Source organism: Penicillium soppii, assembly GCF_028829465.1.
Source record: "Penicillium soppii strain IBT 18220 chromosome Unknown utg000004l, whole genome shotgun sequence".
In the NCBI taxonomy this organism is placed as follows: domain Eukaryota; kingdom Fungi; phylum Ascomycota; class Eurotiomycetes; order Eurotiales; family Aspergillaceae; genus Penicillium; species Penicillium soppii.
The window spans coordinates 383,629-401,918 of NW_026643234.1; the positions used below are offsets into that span (position 1 = coordinate 383,629).

At 48.4% G+C, this 18,290-nt stretch overlaps 6 protein-coding genes across 6 annotated transcripts; 1 reads left to right on the forward strand and 5 right to left on the reverse strand.

Annotated features, from left to right (window-relative positions):
• Window positions 1–198: 198 nt before the first annotated feature.
• Window positions 199–717, reverse strand: N7529_003562 (uncharacterized protein; the record flags this gene model as incomplete). Its single annotated transcript, XM_057239089.1, has 1 exon — window positions 199–717. One exon carries the CDS (start codon window positions 715–717, stop codon window positions 199–201), a length of 519 nt encoding a protein of 172 aa, XP_057098384.1.
• Window positions 718–1,252: 535 nt separating this feature from the next.
• Window positions 1,253–4,885, reverse strand: N7529_003563 (putative nuclear serine protease HtrA2/Nma111; the record flags this gene model as incomplete). Its single annotated transcript, XM_057239090.1, has 4 exons — window positions 1,253–1,420; window positions 1,486–1,683; window positions 1,742–4,045; window positions 4,106–4,885. 4 exons carry the CDS (start codon window positions 4,883–4,885, stop codon window positions 1,253–1,255), a joined length of 3,450 nt encoding a protein of 1,149 aa, XP_057098385.1.
• A 506-nt stretch (window positions 4,886–5,391) lies between these two features.
• Window positions 5,392–6,634, reverse strand: N7529_003564 (uncharacterized protein; the record flags this gene model as incomplete). Its single annotated transcript, XM_057239091.1, has 2 exons — window positions 5,392–6,232; window positions 6,432–6,634. 2 exons carry the CDS (start codon window positions 6,632–6,634, stop codon window positions 5,392–5,394), a joined length of 1,044 nt encoding a protein of 347 aa, XP_057098386.1.
• Window positions 6,635–11,608: 4,974 nt separating this feature from the next.
• Window positions 11,609–13,218, forward strand: N7529_003565 (DUF2841 domain-containing protein; the record flags this gene model as incomplete). Its single annotated transcript, XM_057239092.1, has 4 exons — window positions 11,609–11,807; window positions 11,854–12,381; window positions 12,434–12,619; window positions 12,680–13,218. The coding sequence occupies 4 exons, from the start codon at window positions 11,609–11,611 to the stop codon at window positions 13,216–13,218; spliced, it is 1,452 nt and encodes a 483-aa protein (XP_057098387.1).
• Window positions 13,219–13,495: 277 nt separating this feature from the next.
• On the reverse strand, window positions 13,496–14,941 carry N7529_003566 (putative endo-1,4-beta-xylanase; the record flags this gene model as incomplete). The annotated part of the gene is made up of 5 exons (XM_057239093.1): window positions 13,496–14,247; window positions 14,300–14,413; window positions 14,487–14,619; window positions 14,672–14,828; window positions 14,889–14,941. 5 exons carry the CDS (start codon window positions 14,939–14,941, stop codon window positions 13,496–13,498), a joined length of 1,209 nt encoding a protein of 402 aa, XP_057098388.1.
• A 1,501-nt stretch (window positions 14,942–16,442) lies between these two features.
• On the reverse strand, window positions 16,443–17,841 carry N7529_003567 (HSP70/90 family co-chaperone CNS1; the record flags this gene model as incomplete). Its single annotated transcript, XM_057239094.1, has 3 exons — window positions 16,443–17,158; window positions 17,214–17,486; window positions 17,547–17,841. The coding sequence occupies 3 exons, from the start codon at window positions 17,839–17,841 to the stop codon at window positions 16,443–16,445; spliced, it is 1,284 nt and encodes a 427-aa protein (XP_057098389.1).
• Window positions 17,842–18,290: the final 449 nt, after the last annotated feature.

Consider the following 18,290-nt stretch of genomic DNA (forward strand, 5'->3'; position numbering starts at 1 on the left):
AATTGGGTCCCGGTATACGTTTTGTTGCCGGAAAAGAGAGGTCCGCATTCACAGTTGATGGATGGTCCTCCGTCGTCAGTGTCATAATTTCCAGCGTAAAAGTTTCCAGCGCTGCAGAAATCGGTTCCATTGCCACAATATCCAAACACTACATTCAAAACAGAATCATTGCCAAATGGACCGGCAGGTGTTTGGAAGTCAGGCTTGAACTGGTGAGCCAGAACCCGTTTGCGGCCTGTATAGGTGCCACATACGTGAATTTGTATCTGCTAACTGTGTGGAGAGTGGCACGCCGGACAGCACCATCATCAGAAGTGATGACAACTGCCGCATGACATGGAGCTGACTCCCCCGGGCGGCTGTCTGGCTTTCAGGTAACAAAGCAAAATCCCCAGTCGGAAAGCTGTCACCAGAAGCGTGGACGCATGTTCCGATCTTGGGCACATTTGTCGAGTTCTGGATGGTGAGGAGATAGAGCAATGTCACTGATAAAGAAGTAACATTTCTGTTGCCATTGTTGAAATCAAACTCGACAGTTCGGCTAGCATCCTGTTCAACTAAGGTTCCATCCACAAGCTGGAGGCATTCGGTGGTGATGTTCTCTGCGGCACTGATTGACGAACCGCGCGACAGTGATCTAGCGACATATAAAGTGAAATCAATTCTGAGGGGGCGTGGGACTTGTTCTACAACGTGGCCAGCGACACAGCCGAGCATTGCACACTTCCGCCACACCCGGGTAAAAGCCAGATGTTGGCAATCTTGGTGTCTTCGTCGAGCTTCTGCGTCTGCTGATAACTCCCCAGCTCAGCTGCGATATGGAGATAGTGAACTTTTTCCGGATGCATGCAGGCATGAGAGGCTTTGCAGTGCGAATGAAAGGACCGGCGCAATTGATGAAAACGGAGGCCTCTATCAACGTTGAGTCGATTAGGGTAGCTTGGTTGACATCAAACACGGGATAGGGAACGTCGAGTAGAGGTGCCATGTCCTTCCTGCAATGAGGAAGTCTAGTCAAATGCAATCAAAGTTCTAACGGTATCGTGCAAATATGCAATATTTATCATTTTGTTTTTGTGCTCAGCTAGTCCAAAAATTGGACTCACGCTATGAATTAAGCATGGAAGACGGAAAGCAAGACAAAGTAAAAGATCGGGATCCAAACCGTCCTGGCAGCGCCTTCGACAAGAATGTTATACAAAATTTATCTAGCCCTTAGATGCGAAATATTGTGCACGAACAGATTTCGTGCTTACGCCATATCAGGCTCGATATCACTACCTCCTCCCTCGGCCACCTCGCTCATCGCATCGGGGTTCAGATTCACGGCATCAGGAGCGATGCCGACCTTGGTTTCGTGGGAAATGGTACGCCAGCCAACTGCGCTGGTGGGATCCTTCACATACTCGGACATGGGGAACTGGTGAGAGGTTAGAATGGAGCTGCTGTTTTTCTTGTTCTTTCCATGTTATAAAAGGGACTTACATAGTGGTCATTCTTCTTCATGGTAACCACCCAAGGAACATTATCGAAGGTCACGGCACGAATACGGAAGTACTCGTTATTAGGGATCTTGCTAACCTCCCGAACGAAGCTGTCTAGGTCTGGGGTTGAGACGCCGTTGACAGCAGTGAGGAAGTTGGTGGGTGCAAGACCGTAATGGTAAGCGGGCGAGCCACGGCTCTAGATAAAATTGTTAGCATTTCTTGCATGGAGATGAATCGGGGGTATCAAAACTCACTCTGGCGCTGACATAGATCTCGCTGTGTACTTTGGAAATTTGCTGGCGCACAGCATGGTGCGGCTTCTGCAAGACAGCACCACAGAAGACAAGAGCACGGTCTGTCTCGAGGTCCTGAGTCGGTACAGTCGGAACGCGGATACGAATTTCCTCGCCGTTACGTACGACCAGGGCATCCAAATATTCCTTCTCGTACATAACATCAAGCTCAGAGACACGAGTGATGACCTGATCATCAAGTGTGAGAATGATATCGGCTTCTTGGAAGCTGGTCTTAGGATCCGGGGTGGAACCTGCGGGTGGACTGTCAACCTTGCGCACCATGAACAGCTGGTGTCGCGAAGGATTGGCGTCTGTGACTTTGTTGATCCATTCTTGTGTGACGCCCATGATGCGAGCCTGGCTCATTTGCACCACATAGCTTTCCATGTTCAGGATTCGTAATTGTGGGGTTACTCCTTGTTGGATCTTAGACGTAACAGGCAGCAAGTATGGAGTGGGAAGACCAAGGTGGTATTCAATATCCTTGTAAGAGCTGGCAGAGCGCTCACCAAGGTAGTTCAGCCACAGAGCCTGCACCACGCCGTCATCGCCGATCAACACACCGTTGGAGCACTGCGCGCTTAGTCCAGTATCCACAGTGACAGCGTCCAAGTTGATTGCACGGTAACGAGGGGCAGATGCATTGGCGGGAATGGAGACAGTTGTGATATCGGTAACGGTGGTTTTAGCCACGACAATGCGGTAATTTTGGTTGAAGCCGACAAAGATAGTATCTTGTCCTTGCTTAATATAGTCAGTGCTGAGCTGGGCGCTCTTGACCGGAGCCTTGACGAGGCTGGGGTCATATTGAATGATGCTGTAGTTCTGAAGGGGGTGCAGGAAGACCACCTTAGCACTGACGATAATAGAGTCAGCCACGGTGATGTTGATATCACACAAATCGTAGGGCACAATGGCTCGTGAGACCACGACCAGACCCTTCTCGGCATCGATGACCAGACCAAATCCAGTCTTCTTTGCTTGTGGGTATCCATCCAACTTCAGTGGCATGATACACGACACACGCACAAAGCTACGGACGATTTTGGCCGCAGCAGGTTGGCTGATACCGTCTAACTGAATGAAGTTCGCCTCCATTGGGACAGGAGGTTCTGCGGGAATGGCATCAGCGACATCGGAGAAATCCCAGATGCCAGACTCGTCGTTACGAACGGCTAATCGCATCTTAGGATGCCAATGACGGTCGACGTAGATGATGCTAGTTGCTTTTGTGTGGAGATCACGGATCTGGCGGTATGAGATTACCACGCGAGTGCGATCAGGAATCTTCTTCATGACCTCTACGAACTCGTTGAGATTACTGATCGGCCGTTTGTCGATGGAATCAATGATCCAACCGGCCATTGCGTTTTCCAATTTGAAAGAGCCTGCCGCTTCACAGACATAAACTCCACGGGTGGCAATGGCATAAAGGCGAGACTGCTGGTAGGACAGATCATGGAATGTGCCACCAGCGACAGTCACGAATCGATCAGGAGTGATCTCGTGAAGATCTCCCACTTGACACTCAACCTCGATATCCTGACCGCCTCTTTGCACGAGCAACTTAACACTGCCGCCGACGCTGGAGTCCAAAATATCGTCGAGACGGACAAACTGTGTAAGAAGTTCTCCGTTCACCTTCAAAAGTACATCACCCTCCAACAGCTTACCATCACCAGGACCCTCTGGAAGGATGATCTCTGCTGCAAGCATGTTTGTTTCACTAGGTGCAGCCGCACGCACAGCAGCCTCCCACTCTGGTGTCAGACCAAGACGACGACATTCATCAAAGGGTCTCATCAGCCACTGTGTCTGAATTGTACCACGAGTGACAGGCATGCCTTGGCGGATACACTCCAATGCACGAAGCGGGCGATCGAGCGGCAAAAAGTAATCCGTTGCAGCGCCATCAGCTCTACCACCCGCTTGCAAAGCAACCGCATGACCAGCAAGGTTGACCACAGGACTTCCAGAACTGCCTCCACTGGCTGCTGCTGCGGCCTGAATGTAGTTTGTGTTAAAATCACAATAACCCTCGCCATATTCAGGCGCATTCCGGTCCAATCGACTGATCACACCAGACAGAATACTAAGCTTCTCTCCAGCGTCATTACCCACGACGCGGATTTCCGCACCAACTCGTGCTCCGTCCGGCTGAAGCTTGAGCTCCGTGAGTTCCATGTAGCGAATCTTTGCGGGGTCGAACTGTAGAATACCAAAATCGTGAACGGGGTCTCGATACACGGGCTTGACATCACACTAGAAGTATATTGTTAGCATGTGCGCTGTATGACATCACGACGCAAAAATTCGACTAACCTCTTCATGGTTATCAAATATACAGTAGCCCCAGAAAGGACCAGCACCAACAACATGACGATTCGTCAAGATATAACCACGCTCTGCATCTACGACAAAGCCAGTGGCTTGGCTCGACATCGAGAGCTCGGTGTCAAACGAACAGGTCTGACAGAAGTGAATCGAGACCGCACTCTTCACGACCTTCTCAATAGTCGCCTGCCATTCAGGCGAGTCTGCCTGGGGAGGAACGACAGCTGGTGATGGCGCATCTTCCGAATCTTCCTCGACATTATAAACAGTTCCGTTGGCAGGAGTTCCGTCACCGGGGGTCAAGATCGCGGCCTGAGCTCTGAGGTGTTTAGTAGGGCGCTCGACATCATCGGTGGCGGTACTGCGCTTTCGCTTCACGCTTAGGTCACCCTGGGCATCCATGTTGTGGATATCTGAGGACCGGAGGTGCATCTGAGGTCGGGTATTGGCGAGGAAGGAGATTGATTGGGAGGGTTTTGTGGTGAAAGGTGCGACCGGAAAAGAAATGGGAAATGATTGGAGTCTTTGATAACGCGGACGATGCGGAGTAAGGAAGGAATGCGACGCAGAGGCAACTGAGGGGGACCTTAGATATGTGGCCTTATGTAATAAAAGGGTATTAGTAGCAGTAGACAAGCTCCTTCTACACACACCTGGCAGATAACAATACATCCACCACAAAATTGGATAAAAAAGAATTACGCGTTGAGCTTTGAAGCGAACCGCCGAAGGATGTTGGATGTTGGAGGCGGAGAGCAAGGGACGCATTCTGATTGGCGGATCTTATTGTTCAGATGTGATCTCATGCCCGATGCGCCTACTTAGCCGCCAAGGTAGATTAGGTAGATTGTGTAGATTGCGCCTAGATTGTAGAGATTGTGTAGACTGTAAGTATTTGGAGGTGAGAATTAGATGTTACATTTCGCTAGTGTACATATTCCTGTTCTCTGACTTGAAAATCTCCTGAAAAATGTTCCTTTCCAATGCGACTACACCTTTGGATCTCAGACCATGTTCTGATTCAAATTCTTCACCACACGATACGCTCAATGCCTTGGCTGGTAGACTTGGTGTGCATGGTAGGAAGTTTATGCCTTCTGCAGATCTGCATGGTGGAAGTCCAAGGGATTGGGCCGGCGCCTCCCACGGGGCTTGCGTTGGTTGCCTGACCATGTCCGTATGATTTCAGATTCGTCCTGGCGGACAAATCAGGAATGTGATGATAGTTGATCTATGTTTTCTTACATAGAAGACGGCATGTTTCCTCACACTGTTCATACAATCGACTCATTCATCGCACTGGGGCTTGGCCCACCGTTGGGACTGAGTCTTTGTGGAGTTGAAGTCTTCCCAGATCGAGGAAAAAGTTCATTCAGTTTGGCATACAGATCGTTCAACGCGGGAAGATTGGGAGGCGGTGTCATGATCGCCGGCGTTTGAGGAACAACACCACCTGCTTTCTTCGCTCTATCGGCGATGGTCGCAAGGTAAGCAAGGTTGGCCTGTAAACGTCGCATACACTCGATATATTCTGGGCTCGGCTTTTGATTTGCCTTGGACGCATCCACCTGCTCTGATGTCGGGGAGTTTGTATCTGGGTTGGAGGCAGGGCCAGCCTTGCCAGCGGCTTGGAGGTTCACCACTTCTTGCAGCAGAGCGGAATTAATATCGAGTAGAGCGGTGACACGGGCCTTCTCACGCGCCGCAAACTGAGCTTGGGCCTGAGCTTGGGCCTGAGACTGAGCTGGAGCTGCAGGAGAAGCGCCGCTTTGTGGGGAGTTCATTTGCGAAGAAGGTCTGGGTTGTGTGCCGAGCAGATTGTTCGCCGATATGGATGCCATGTTCTGGGAGAAAGTTTGTGCTACTTGTGATGGCACATTTGCGCTGGTGCCATGAGGGGGGACGTATTGGCCCATGGGGCCGGGAATAGGAGCTTGGGTGAAGGGTGTTGAGAAATTCTCCATTGGTGCTGTTATTGCGTTGATGATCAGTCCAAAATATCTCAAGAAATTACTATGAGAGTTTTCAAGAACTTCGGGCAAACAAAGGACAAGTGGTAACAGCTGGAAAGCGCCAAGGATCACTGCAGTGATAGCGTGGCCAATTCCATGCTGGCTGTAGGCACTCAGGGGCGGGTGACACAAGCATGACATAAGAGGGAGGAAAATAATGCCATGCAATCTTGAGCCTCATGGCATCCTTTCCCCGATAGTTTGTACAGTTATACCCCGCTGGGGTAAAATAAATGACAGGTGCCCTATGCGAGCACCATGAGGGGGGGGAAAGGGGGGGGGAAAGGGGGGTGGAGGGTCACGAACCGGAGGATTGGGGGAAACCTGAAGGCATCATAGCTCCACCGGGACCATGCTGCATTGGCATACCACCAAAATGTTGAGTCGATGGTGTCTTGGATTGAGGGTATGGAGGAACGGCGTTAGGGTAAAATGGCATCTGTTGATTTTGGGGGCTTGGAGTCGGGACGGGATAGCCGGCGGGATAGCCAGTGTTGGGATCCATCGTGTATTGGACCATGCCTTTAGGTCGCGTTTTTCACCCTGTAATATTCCTTCCCTTCAGCGATCCCCTCAATCTAGGGAAGCTACTGTGATAAGCTGGATTACGCAGTCCGCACGGACGAGACGGTGAAGGCTCGGAATCCAGGGATGGAATCTTTGGTGCCTTTCACGAGTATCTAGAAATCAAGGTCTGTGTATTCGTGATTGGTCTGATCAACGAAAATGGGAAAGGCAGGGATTGTTGGACGCGATCGGCCTCAAGGCGCACTGGGTGACTCGGAGCAAGACAGATTTTGGTTGTGGCCCGGATTCAGAGCGATCAGCCGTGGGCTAATGCAGCGGAGCCTTTTTGGTAGTGGGGACACGGCCTTCAAATAACACTGAATGAAGACAGTTTCAGAATCTCAAACTTGGAGCTTCGTTCCAGAAGTACTTTGATTCAAGAGAGGTAAGTGTCAAAGAGAAAGTGTCATTGAATAAGGTCACGGGATTTGGTTGCCTCAGGCTTATTATATGCCTGAAATATCTGGGTGCTAATAGGCTCCTCTTTTTTTATACTTCATAGTATCTACATTGCCTACAGAGTACTCCGTACACTACTCCATAACATTGTACACCAATTGTACCCTGCTATAGTACGGGGTACACATTCCAATTTGCCAAGTTGCCCTCTGTTCTTGACTAAACTTCATCTGTACAGGTGGAGCTTAGACTACGGGGTATTCTGTTCAAGATTATACATCGTGGCACTCCACTGAAATTTTCGCTCTCGCTCACCCACCTGGGCATATTAAAACGATTACCATCCATAGTATGACCCGATCTGGCAAAGTGACATTTTCACACTTCCTCTTACCGCCATATTATTGATTATCACATGAATATACTCCGTACATACCCCATCACTGTTGGACCTTCCCCTCATCTCAGCCCTCAGCCCTCACAACTAGCGGTAAGTGGGGTGCGAATATAATATTTATCGTAGGCAAAGTTCATCACGGCGGAGAGACATCCGAGTTCCCCGGTACAGACCCCGAGATATGTATGTCCTATGTAGGTAGTACTATCATATCCCGAGAATCCCTGAACAAGGCTGCTATTATTGCCAGGAACCACTTGGCACTGCTAGTTTGGCGATCTCTCCTCGATCCACCCGTACTATCCACGGCCATGGCCGTTAAACCACGTTCGGGGAACCGGAATGCACACAATTCGTACATGAAAAAAAGTGGGCTCGATGATATCTTCTATGGGCAAATCATTTGTAACGTAAATTTGACGTGTCAGTAACTAGTACTAAGTGATACCTCTGATCTCTCTTAAAACAGTAGACTACTCGACGATCCGTTGAACTCTGTTTATAGTCAATCGGTGCCTCCGACGATCTGCATCATACATTGTGCATTCGAATAGCATGTGACATTGTGCGGTGTGCAATGTGAGGGCTGCAGGAAGGGAAATAATACATTTAGCCCCCAAAAATCTAAAAAAACAAAGCATTATCGCAAACGGCTCGGTACCACAATATTGTACTGGGGCACAAGGTTTGTTAGATGTTTTAGGGCCGATTGGGCATTTATACATACTACGTATGCCCTAAACAATCTCTCGTCGTAGCGTGTATAGTGCATGCAAGACGCTTAAAAGGGTACTGTGGGCCAAGCTCAAGCGTCATTTGCGCCACAAAATCGATAAGGGGCTCCCGTTTCCAGGAAATGCAAGTTGGAGATCTCTGCCTTACGCGAGCTGGGGCTGAGTTATTGCCGTGAATGACAGCCCTTTGAAAGGTATTCCAATTGCTCTTCAGCCAGCCACCGAGGCCAGAAGCCACCCCTTGCCGCGTATAGATCACCGCAAAGTAGAATTGCGGACTTTTAGTTGAGTCTCTCTGTGTTTCTCAAGTCTCATCAAAATATCCATTGGCCCTGCAGATATGAATATATTTACATGCTATTTTTTACACCGTGAATGGTGTTTTACAAATGTACAATATTGTAGGTAGATTTTTTGAGGCGCCGCAAATGTGTATCCGCCAGAGATTTTCACGTGGTCAGCGATGACCCGGTGAGGGTTCATAGTTCATCGTCTCTCATTCAATTAAGATTCAGGGCCAGGCTCGGTTAAACGGGTGTCAGTTAGAGATCAATATTTAAACCCCATGTATCGAATAGCTCAAGGCTGACAGATATCCCGATGTATACCAGTTCGAACTCAAATTCACCACGATAAGCTTAAGCCTTTCCTGCAATGTACAATATATTTGAACAAAGATACCAAATAAATTTGTCATAATCTGTGGCTGAGGTCCACATCACTTCATATGACTTGCAGACCGGAGTTTTCAGGTGGAGGTTCTCCGGGACATAGACCTTGCATACTTCGTATGTGAACTGGTGTCAAATTCAAATAATACCTCGGCATGTCCTAATTTACCAAGAATACACAAGTTACAACGAATAAACACCCGTGAGCCGTTGTACCGAAGATTTCCAATAACGAGTGAGAACAAGAGACGCAATTATTCCCCACTCTTAAGGGGACACCCGACGATGAGGAGGCTTATCGAGCTTTCGATCACGGTTAAAATTGCACAGCTCCACCTAAATGTCATACCTGAAATTCAAATTTCTCCGGAGGTTTGACCGAGGAAATTCCAGATTGCAAAAGAAAGAATCTAGATCGACTCGGACTAATAAATAGTGTGTACGGTGGCAAATCTAGTCGGCTCCGCATTTTTTTTCTGGATCGCATCCTTTTTCTGCATCGTGGAGAGTACCTTTTCGGAGGGCATAGTTTGCTGATCATCTCCTGAACTTCGAATCTGTCTGTTCTTGAAGCAATGAAATCAATACCGAGCCAAACCCGGCCGGCCGGTGGAACAGATGTATGCATCTCTTGAATTTGATAAGGGATACACGTAAATCCTCAGCCACATACTTGGATTTCATGATTTGAGAAATCCATTGGTGAATGTTAGGTCCCATCACACCATCTGACAATTCCATTGGGTAAGGATAGATACGATACGGAGTGGCATCTCTGCATGAATCGAATGCGCCCGGATCCCGATTTGGTTGTCTTTATTAAATGGGAATATTTAACTTTGACCTACAAAAGTACATGTCCATCGGCATCCACCCTCAGAAATCTATGGCGAGCTAACAATGAAGCCCACCGACTCAATATAAAGTCATTGAATCTCGGTTTTTGCATTGTGGATAGCCATTCAGACACATCAACCATGGTTGATCAGTCAGAAGATCAGTAGTATGCTGGCGTGTGTGTGTGCCTTCAAAGTTGAAGACACAGTAGGGCTCCAATTTCCACCGATCGCAGTGACCCCCAGGAGTTATGAAGAAGCTAGAAGATTCGATAGTTACCAAAAGCCTTGTACTTCATTCTCTAGACCAAACTACTGGCCTCGGATGTATGAGTATAAGCCTAGGGTTTCTTTAGACGTTGAACAAATTTCAATGCGGCTACCCGAGATCTTCAAACTTAACATTCATGTCAAACTAAAATGGATATAGTAGATTGTTTTGGCTGAAACAGTCCTAGGTGGGTAAGCACAATCCCTGTACACCCCAGGCTGACCATTGGAACTGCTGAACTAGTAACGGTGATATCCGATTTGTAGCATAAGTACGATAGCATGGAATATTTTTTGTATTATTGGGTAACGACTCCATAGGTTGCGAGTTAAGAAAAACAATACTAGTGCCGGGGCTCTTGTCTCACTTCCTTGATTCCCTGGAAATGGTGCAAGATCCCTCACTTTGCAGCAACGGTGCATCGACTTTGCATTTTCCAAGAACTAACCCAGTACCCAGAGGCATCCCACGTCAGCAACCGCGGCATTCTGACCGAATTTCCTGTTCTTTGGAGCCCTTTACAACCGGCAAGGAGCTGCGATAAAAGAAATAGACGCCGGAAATAATAATTTGGGGGGGGGGAAGGCAGCGAGGAGTGGGACTGTACAGCGCCACAAACGTTTGCCGATCTCCATTCCAGCTGTTCACCTGAGATTTCCGTCACAAAAAGGTGGAACTAGGTTAGAATATGGGGTTCGCTGTCATTAAACGGTTTTTTATCCCACCGATTCCCCTGAAAATCGATCAACAGTGGCATCAAATTGCATCCAAACAGCAGAGTTCATGATGTCCTTGGAACTAATTATGGTCAAGCTTGAGCCATCAAATCCCGTAAGCCATCACTATGCCCTCATGATATCACTTCCAAGTTGTAATTGCAGCGAGGCATCTGACAGCAGGTTCTAAGGGGGACGGGTCTGGTGGACACCTGGTACTTTTGAATTATTCTTTTAACCATCTCCACCTATACGTTTGATCAGTATCTCCGTACAGCTAAGTAGATCATTTGACGATACTTTTATAACAAACCGTATTCGATTTCTCCAGTAGTGCGCCAGTACTGGGTCTTGAAAAAGGAGACCCAATTCCAAATCTGTATCTAGTGCGTTCCCCTAAGGACCTAGCTGTCCGTTTCAATACTGTATCTGCGTTCAATTTGCAGATCAATCCTCTTTCGTAATCACCTTGTTTTTATGTTTTTATTATTATTTGGAGCTGAACCTCCATACTTTGGTGCTCTGGCGCTCTTCTATTTATTGCGCCACAGCTGCCCATGTCTAGTGGCTGTGTATAAATCTCCATACTCATGCCTAGTGCTTCGGTCGGTCCTCTTTGATTGGCAATTCCAATTTGGCTAGACCCTTGTGTGAATCACCACAGCATGGTATACTCCTTCCCTACTTTCCATCAGACAGAGTTCATTCCTGTTGGAGAATCCTCTTTCATTCTTTGCGGTCTAAGAGCCGAGTTTGAAAAGGTAGCCACCCAGCCAAAGTGCAGTCTGTGGGATCAACCACTGAACACATACTATAAGGTAATATAATTCACCTTTGTGTGTGTATGTTGATTATCACAGAACTAATCTCAGCCAGACCCCAGAAAGGATGTCTGGACAGCCACCGCGGGATGAATCAGCTTATCCGCACTTTGCTATGATCTATATTGACAGGGAAGGGAATCTCTGCCAAAGATCTTCCGAATCAATTGCCGATAGCATACAGAGCATTCTCTCCCCTAGAGTTACGGCCGAATTCTTAAGAGCCGTGGCAAGGTCACGAGAGTCACAGGGCACCCAATACCAAGGTGAGCCTTTTAGCTCCACAGTAAGGGTTAGGCTGACTTGATTTAGCCCCTGTTCCAGTGCAATCTAGTCGGGGGTCCCGACTAAGCGCGTACGGCTCTGCTACGTCGCAGAGAGAACTTGTGTCCCGCGGCGGAAACCACTTGGACAATGAGCAGAGCATAATATCACCCACTGAGCCAACCCCTCATCTTCCACCTGCAATGTGGCCCCAGTCCAGTGAAACTTGGCCGCATCAACAAAGACAAGAGATCAGCTCACAGCCTAGAAAGAAGCATTTTGGGGGCCGAAGCTTGAACTTGAGTTCAAATCAGAACGTGCCAATCTCCGTGAAAGAAGCTGATGTCTTGCGTCTGTACTATGAGAAGATTTTTCAGAATCTCCAACAGACAAACTGCCGTGTCATTGCAAAGGCTTACATCAAGGTTGTCGAGCCTCGCAAACAAGTGAACTATCCCTACAATGGGCGGAAGACAGTGGATGGAAGAGTTCAACAGCTCGACCCAGAGGCTACCAAACCGCCTTGGTGGCCGATCGGAGTCTGTCACCGGGAACCCGATCATCTTCCTAAAGTTGGTAAGAAAGCGCTTCCACGGCAAATATTCCACGCAGAGCTAACAGCAAAAAGAACGCATTCGACTCCTAGTTCACATCCTGTGCGAGTTACGTGGAAGTCACGGAATCACCGCCGCCAGGCTTAGGGAATGTGACCAGCCTATTCGCCGTCAGATTCTCCCGGCCGATCGTATACAAATTCTGGACGAGGCATACCGGGTTCGTGAGGCAGAGGAAAAGTTCGAAGACGGCATCTCAGGTACCTATCTCAACCACCATCCCAGCTTGCGAATGACGACTTACAATTCGTGACGAAAAGATGGGGAACAAAGCGTGTTGATATGTCGCTCAAACCTTCCTCAAATAGCAGAAGACATGTCCAGCGAACAAAGCTCGCCGACCGAGCCGGTGTCTACGAATGCAACTAAATCCGAAGACAGCAACAACATCCCGAGAATCGATACCAGCCAAGTTGTGATCTCCGCCGAAGACTTCCCAAGCGTGCCCCCATACCATCCGCCCAATCCTTACACTCCTACAATACACCCGATAATTCAAACAAGTCCAAACATCCAATACCAGACCTCCGAGCCCTCCCCGCATAATTCATCATCACCGCAGGAATTGAAGAGAAAGCGTGAGCTATGTTCTGGCACGAACCTGGTTGATCGGACGCGCCCAATCGGCATGGCACATTACCCATACCCTGGAGATTCTGGCGTCCAATCTCACATGGAGCTCTATGATCAACAAGTTGTTCCCCAAGAAGCAGGTGCCCCAATCACTCAGTCATCGGCGGATTTGGTACCTACGGAGTCTGTGATGCCATATGGGTACCCTTATTATTATAATTATTGAGTACCTGAACATGAGTTAACGCCGTTTATGTTTCATGATGATGTATCTCCTTTGTTTCGCACCGAGCGCGGACTTGCTTGGGTATTTGATTGCATACAAGCCAGAGGCCATATCAATTTCGGGACATACTACATATTAATATTCACTATACCGAATAAAAGCCATGACAATTGCACTTTGATGACTAGATACACCGGATCAGCTATTGAATAAGACCCTATTAGACATATCTCGTCTGTTACTCTTCCTCCATCAGATTCAATTGCCTATAGTAAGCCTAGAGGCACTGCGAATACCAGTCATTGAAGTATTTACAAGTCCCACTTGCACATGTAGTGCCACCAGTCCAGCCGGATCCACCACACTGGCCATATAGAGCGACTCCAGTGGTACTGCCCGAGCTAGCAGTAGTTGTGGTAGTAGCAGCAGTAGTAGCAACAGTTGTCGTTGTACCGGAGGAAGCAGTGCCGCCAAGAGCCGACAGAATACCGGTATAAGCGGGCTTTTTCACCAGGTTCTCATCCCAAGGCAGGGCAGCACCTTGACCGGAGAATGTGCTAGGGACCCAAGAGTATTTGTCCGTGTAGTCCCAGATAGTGATACCAACACACTTGGTATTTGCAATACAAGCCGCCACAGTGTTTTGGTAGTCAGTTGACTGTTGTGCAAGCAAGGTAGCGGTAGATGGCAGGGTCATACGAATATCAAGCTCGGTATACGCAATCTCGACTCCTAGAGCCACGAAGGCAGCGATGTTGGTCGTCTGCGCGCTCAGGCTAGGTGTGCTACCAACAATGAAGTGTGCTTGCAGACCAACACCATCAATCTTGGCGCCATACTGCTGCACGAGCTTGACGATTCTCTGGGCACCTGTTGACTTGGAGCCGGCTGATTCGATGTTGTAGTCGTTGTAGTAGAGCTTGACATCTGGGTCTGCTGCAGCGGCGGCGGCAAACGCGATCGGGATGTATGCCTCGCCAATGGTCTGGTAGAAAATGCTGTCGCGATAGGTACCATCCTCGTTCAGAGCTGGATATCCATACATAAGCATGATTTCATTTGCGTGGTTTGTAGGACTCACCTTCGTTGACGACATCCCAAGCATAACATTTTCCCTTGTAGTGAGTGGCTACATTGGTGATGTGGTTTTTCATAGCCGCAATGAGGGTTGCGTTGGTCCAGGTGCCGCTCGAGACTATACACTGATCAGATCACATTCCAGGACACAAACGGTGGAATTGCGTGATTCCAGGGACAATGAGACACACCCCAACTAGGCAATTGGCTGTGCCAGACGAGATTGTGGCATCTCAGCTTTTGACCATTTTTAGCAGCAAGGTCAGCAACAACGTCTCCTTTGGTGAAAGAGAATGTGTTCTGCGTCGGCTCGGTAGCATCCCACTATAAATGGTCAGTTTGCTGACAGGAGGAACAGCCAAGGGGAATGTCGAGCCTTTTGCGCATTGCCAGGAGTAATTTGACCGAAGTCGTCTGTGTTGCTTAGTTGGGCCAGGTATGCAGTGTCGGTCAACTCGGGGTTGTCGGTGGCTGATCCGAAGTATAGCTTTCCTTTCGCAACCGCAGAAGTATGCAGACCAGCTGCTTGTACTCTATTTGAAGCCGTTAGTTAGTTCCATACATTATGTTGAAAATAAGAAAACAAATCTCACAATTGAGGAAGGATGCTAGCCAAGGCTAGGGTTATCTTGGATAAATGGACCATAATGACGAAGCAATGAACACTGCCTGATGACTTAGTTGGCTGTAAATCTGAGTCTTCAAAATAAATAGCGTTGAAAGCTCCCTTTATACCCAGAAGCAATCAGAGACACTCAAATTGCTAGGGTCCTGGTTTGGATAGTTCCAGCATCTGCGCCGGCGCTAGGGAGTTTCACATTGATCATAGCATTCATCCGGGCCTATTGCCCGTGGCGTAGCTGTCGCGGCCATTTTTTTCCTAATGAACAAGTCTCTATTAGCGATGGGGGCGTTGATTAGTACGGATTAGTGCATCAAACTTTAGAAAACATCCCTTTAGCAATGAGGATACGCGGAGCGCACCTCCATGTGGTCCTGCAAAGACACTTGCGGAGCATGTTCCGTATTTTCTTCACGGCAAAAGACCCCTGCAGAGGCGGTCCTCGCAGTAAGTCACCTTGCTGAAGAATCAGGGCTAAATCTAAAAGATCGTCACCCGGGTAAATACGCTTTTTATCCACTTCAAATCTGGGGAACATGTTGATCCCTGACCCTTCTTCGGGTGTCTGTCACGGTAGTCAAGGACTAATTTGCAGCCGAAGGAGTTAAGATCAGTTCAACACGAAAATGGATAGACTGATTCCCCGCAATGCTCATTCCGGCTAGACGAAGCGCATCCCAAGATCCCCTCATTTGGCGGATTGAACCTATCTTGGTACATTAGTGCCTAAATGCAACCATGCCATCCAATTCAGACTCAAATCCATCCCATTCTGACTCGGCTTTACGCGAAGCCAACTCTTACAAGCGGCGAGTGCATTCTCACATTGCGCGAAAACTCCCGAGCCGTTGAACGCCCAGCTAGTTTATTTGCGGGAATATTTGCTCCGCTGTTACAGACACATCCCCTTTTACACATGCATGAGATACAGCCGTGAAGATGACTGCCGACAGCCCCCCTCTCCCGTTTCTCTTCTGGGCACTAGCTCCACCAACTTGGCGTTGTCGGCTATTCCCCCTGGACTGGCCTATAACGTCCTGGAGTTGATTATAAATGGAAGAAGAGTGAAAGTGAATACTACAATGATTAGTACAGTGCATCTACAGTTCACACCTTTTCTTTCCATTCCAGCGACCAAAATGAGTCAATACTGGATGACTTTTCACTTGGTTTTCGGATGTTGGGTTATAATAAATGGTGGGACTTTTGATTACGGAAGGGGCGTTGCCGCCTTAAACTGAATCGCTATGTATAGACTGTGGAAATGCATATATATGTACACAAGGCAAGCGGTTTTTAAGGGTATCAGAAATTTGAACGTGACGCTCTATTTGAGCCAAGCGTTAGAGCGTTAGCCACGACCGAAGCAGCAACCAGGCCAGCGGTCGTGTGAACAGAATCCAGGGGCTTTCGGGTAGTACTTCTGCGATAGCTGTGAGATTTGGCTTTGTGGGTGCAGCTTCCATAGAAAGCCAGGGTATGCCAGGTGTTGGTTGTAAGTTGAGAGCCTCATGCAAATGGTCGCTCAACCTGTCTTGCGAGCCTTCATTTCGGCAATGAATTTGCCGGTCTTGGAGATAGGGACAACAAAGATGCTAACAAGTTGATCGATTACCTCGACCTTTCCACCAGTGAGAATCTGCAGCAAAGGCAGGCTCTTACCCGCCTTGATCAAACCACCAGTGGTAGTCTGCATGAAGCACTCGACGTTGCCGAGGGTGTATTCCTTGTTAGTATCCCAGGGAAGGGGAAAGATGTATTCCAGGTGATCCGAGATGGTATTCATCTCTGAGAAAGACTTGATGAAGTCCGATTCCGCTTCCATGGGGTAGAGGAAAACAACCGGGAATTCAATCGTGCTTTCAGGCGAAAGAGGATCAGGAACGAGGCGAATCTTAGCGTCTTCCATGTCAGGGGGCTGATCAGTCTTGCGGGTTCTGATCTGACGGGCACGCAAGGCTGTGCTAAGCATTGTGTTCTGCTTACGCACCAGCTCTTCTTCGGCCCTTTTCCTGGCAGCGGCACGTTCCAATAGGGATTTTCGTTCGGCAATCTTCTCAGCCGAATCTTTAAGAGCCTTGCTCTCTGGGTCAATTGCCAGTCCACGAGCTGCGGAATCCTCAGCGTCGGCAAGCTTGTCCAGCTTAAATAGTGCCAATGAAGAGCGATAGTAGGCCTTGATGTTCTTGGGGTTGATCTTGAGGGTAGCCGCACAGTCAAGATTACAAGCACGATAGTTTCCTACAAAAGCAAGACATTAGCAAAGATTCCACCAACGCGTCAAGATCAAACGTACCTAGTTCCAAATTGCACAGTGCGCGATTGATGTGCGAGGCTTCTGTCAACTTGACCAGCAGCGCTGCCTCTTCCTCGGGATCTTCCGGCTGCTGCCACTTATCTTCCTTGGCGTTGATCACAGCGATGGCCTTTGTGTAGAATTCTTTGGCGTCAATCCACTTGAGCTCTTGCACAGCCTCGTTTCCTTGTCCTTTGAAGGTTTGCGCAACCTCGGCCCTGGTACCTTCGTTTTGTAGAGCCTGGAGTGCATCGAGAAGGACGTTCTCACCCTCTACAAGAACATGTTTGTTAGCAAGATTGAACGACCGAGCTCAACAGAGGTGTTACATACTCTCGTCACCTGCGTTCTCAATGTCAGTCATGAACAGAGGAGTTTTGTTCATCATTGCCATCAACTCTTCACTGCTATGCGACTGAATGGCCGCAATCGCCGGGGGCAGTTCAGGCGCATTTGGATCAGTCTGGCGCGCCTTCAGTCCCTCCTCGTTGATCGGGAAGGGAACATCGTTGCCAGGAGCGAAAAGATCGAAGCCTGGCTGAGGAAGGTTTTGAGCGATCTCGGGGGGAGCCTTGTTGAGATCAAGTGCCTCGTCGAAGTCATCTGGAAGTTCTTCAACCCGCGACATAGTGAAAGCTGGACCGAAAAAAATGTATGGCTTTCGGAGTTAAAGCGGGATCTTCAAACGCCTAGAAATGATGCCCGCAATGCAAACAGTGCAAACCGGAGGGGATATAATCAGCCCTAAGCCCTATTACCGCATTAGTCAAAACGGCCACATGTAGTCAAGTGGGGCATTAAGCTTGATTGGGCCAGTCACGGCCATCGTATACTTGTAGAACGCATCTTTCAAAGCAATTTGTTATCGCAATATAGCTCATTCGACCGAATTGGGTTACCATCATGCTGAATATGGGAGGCTTCTACACTAAAATAGAAATGAAAGTACAAGAGCTTTTTGAACCAGAAAACCCTCCGATGGATAAACCAATGCCCATTAATACCGCGGAAATTCTTCTACATGACCTGAAGGCTATAAACTACCAAAGAAATACTTACAAACAACCTATGTGTACA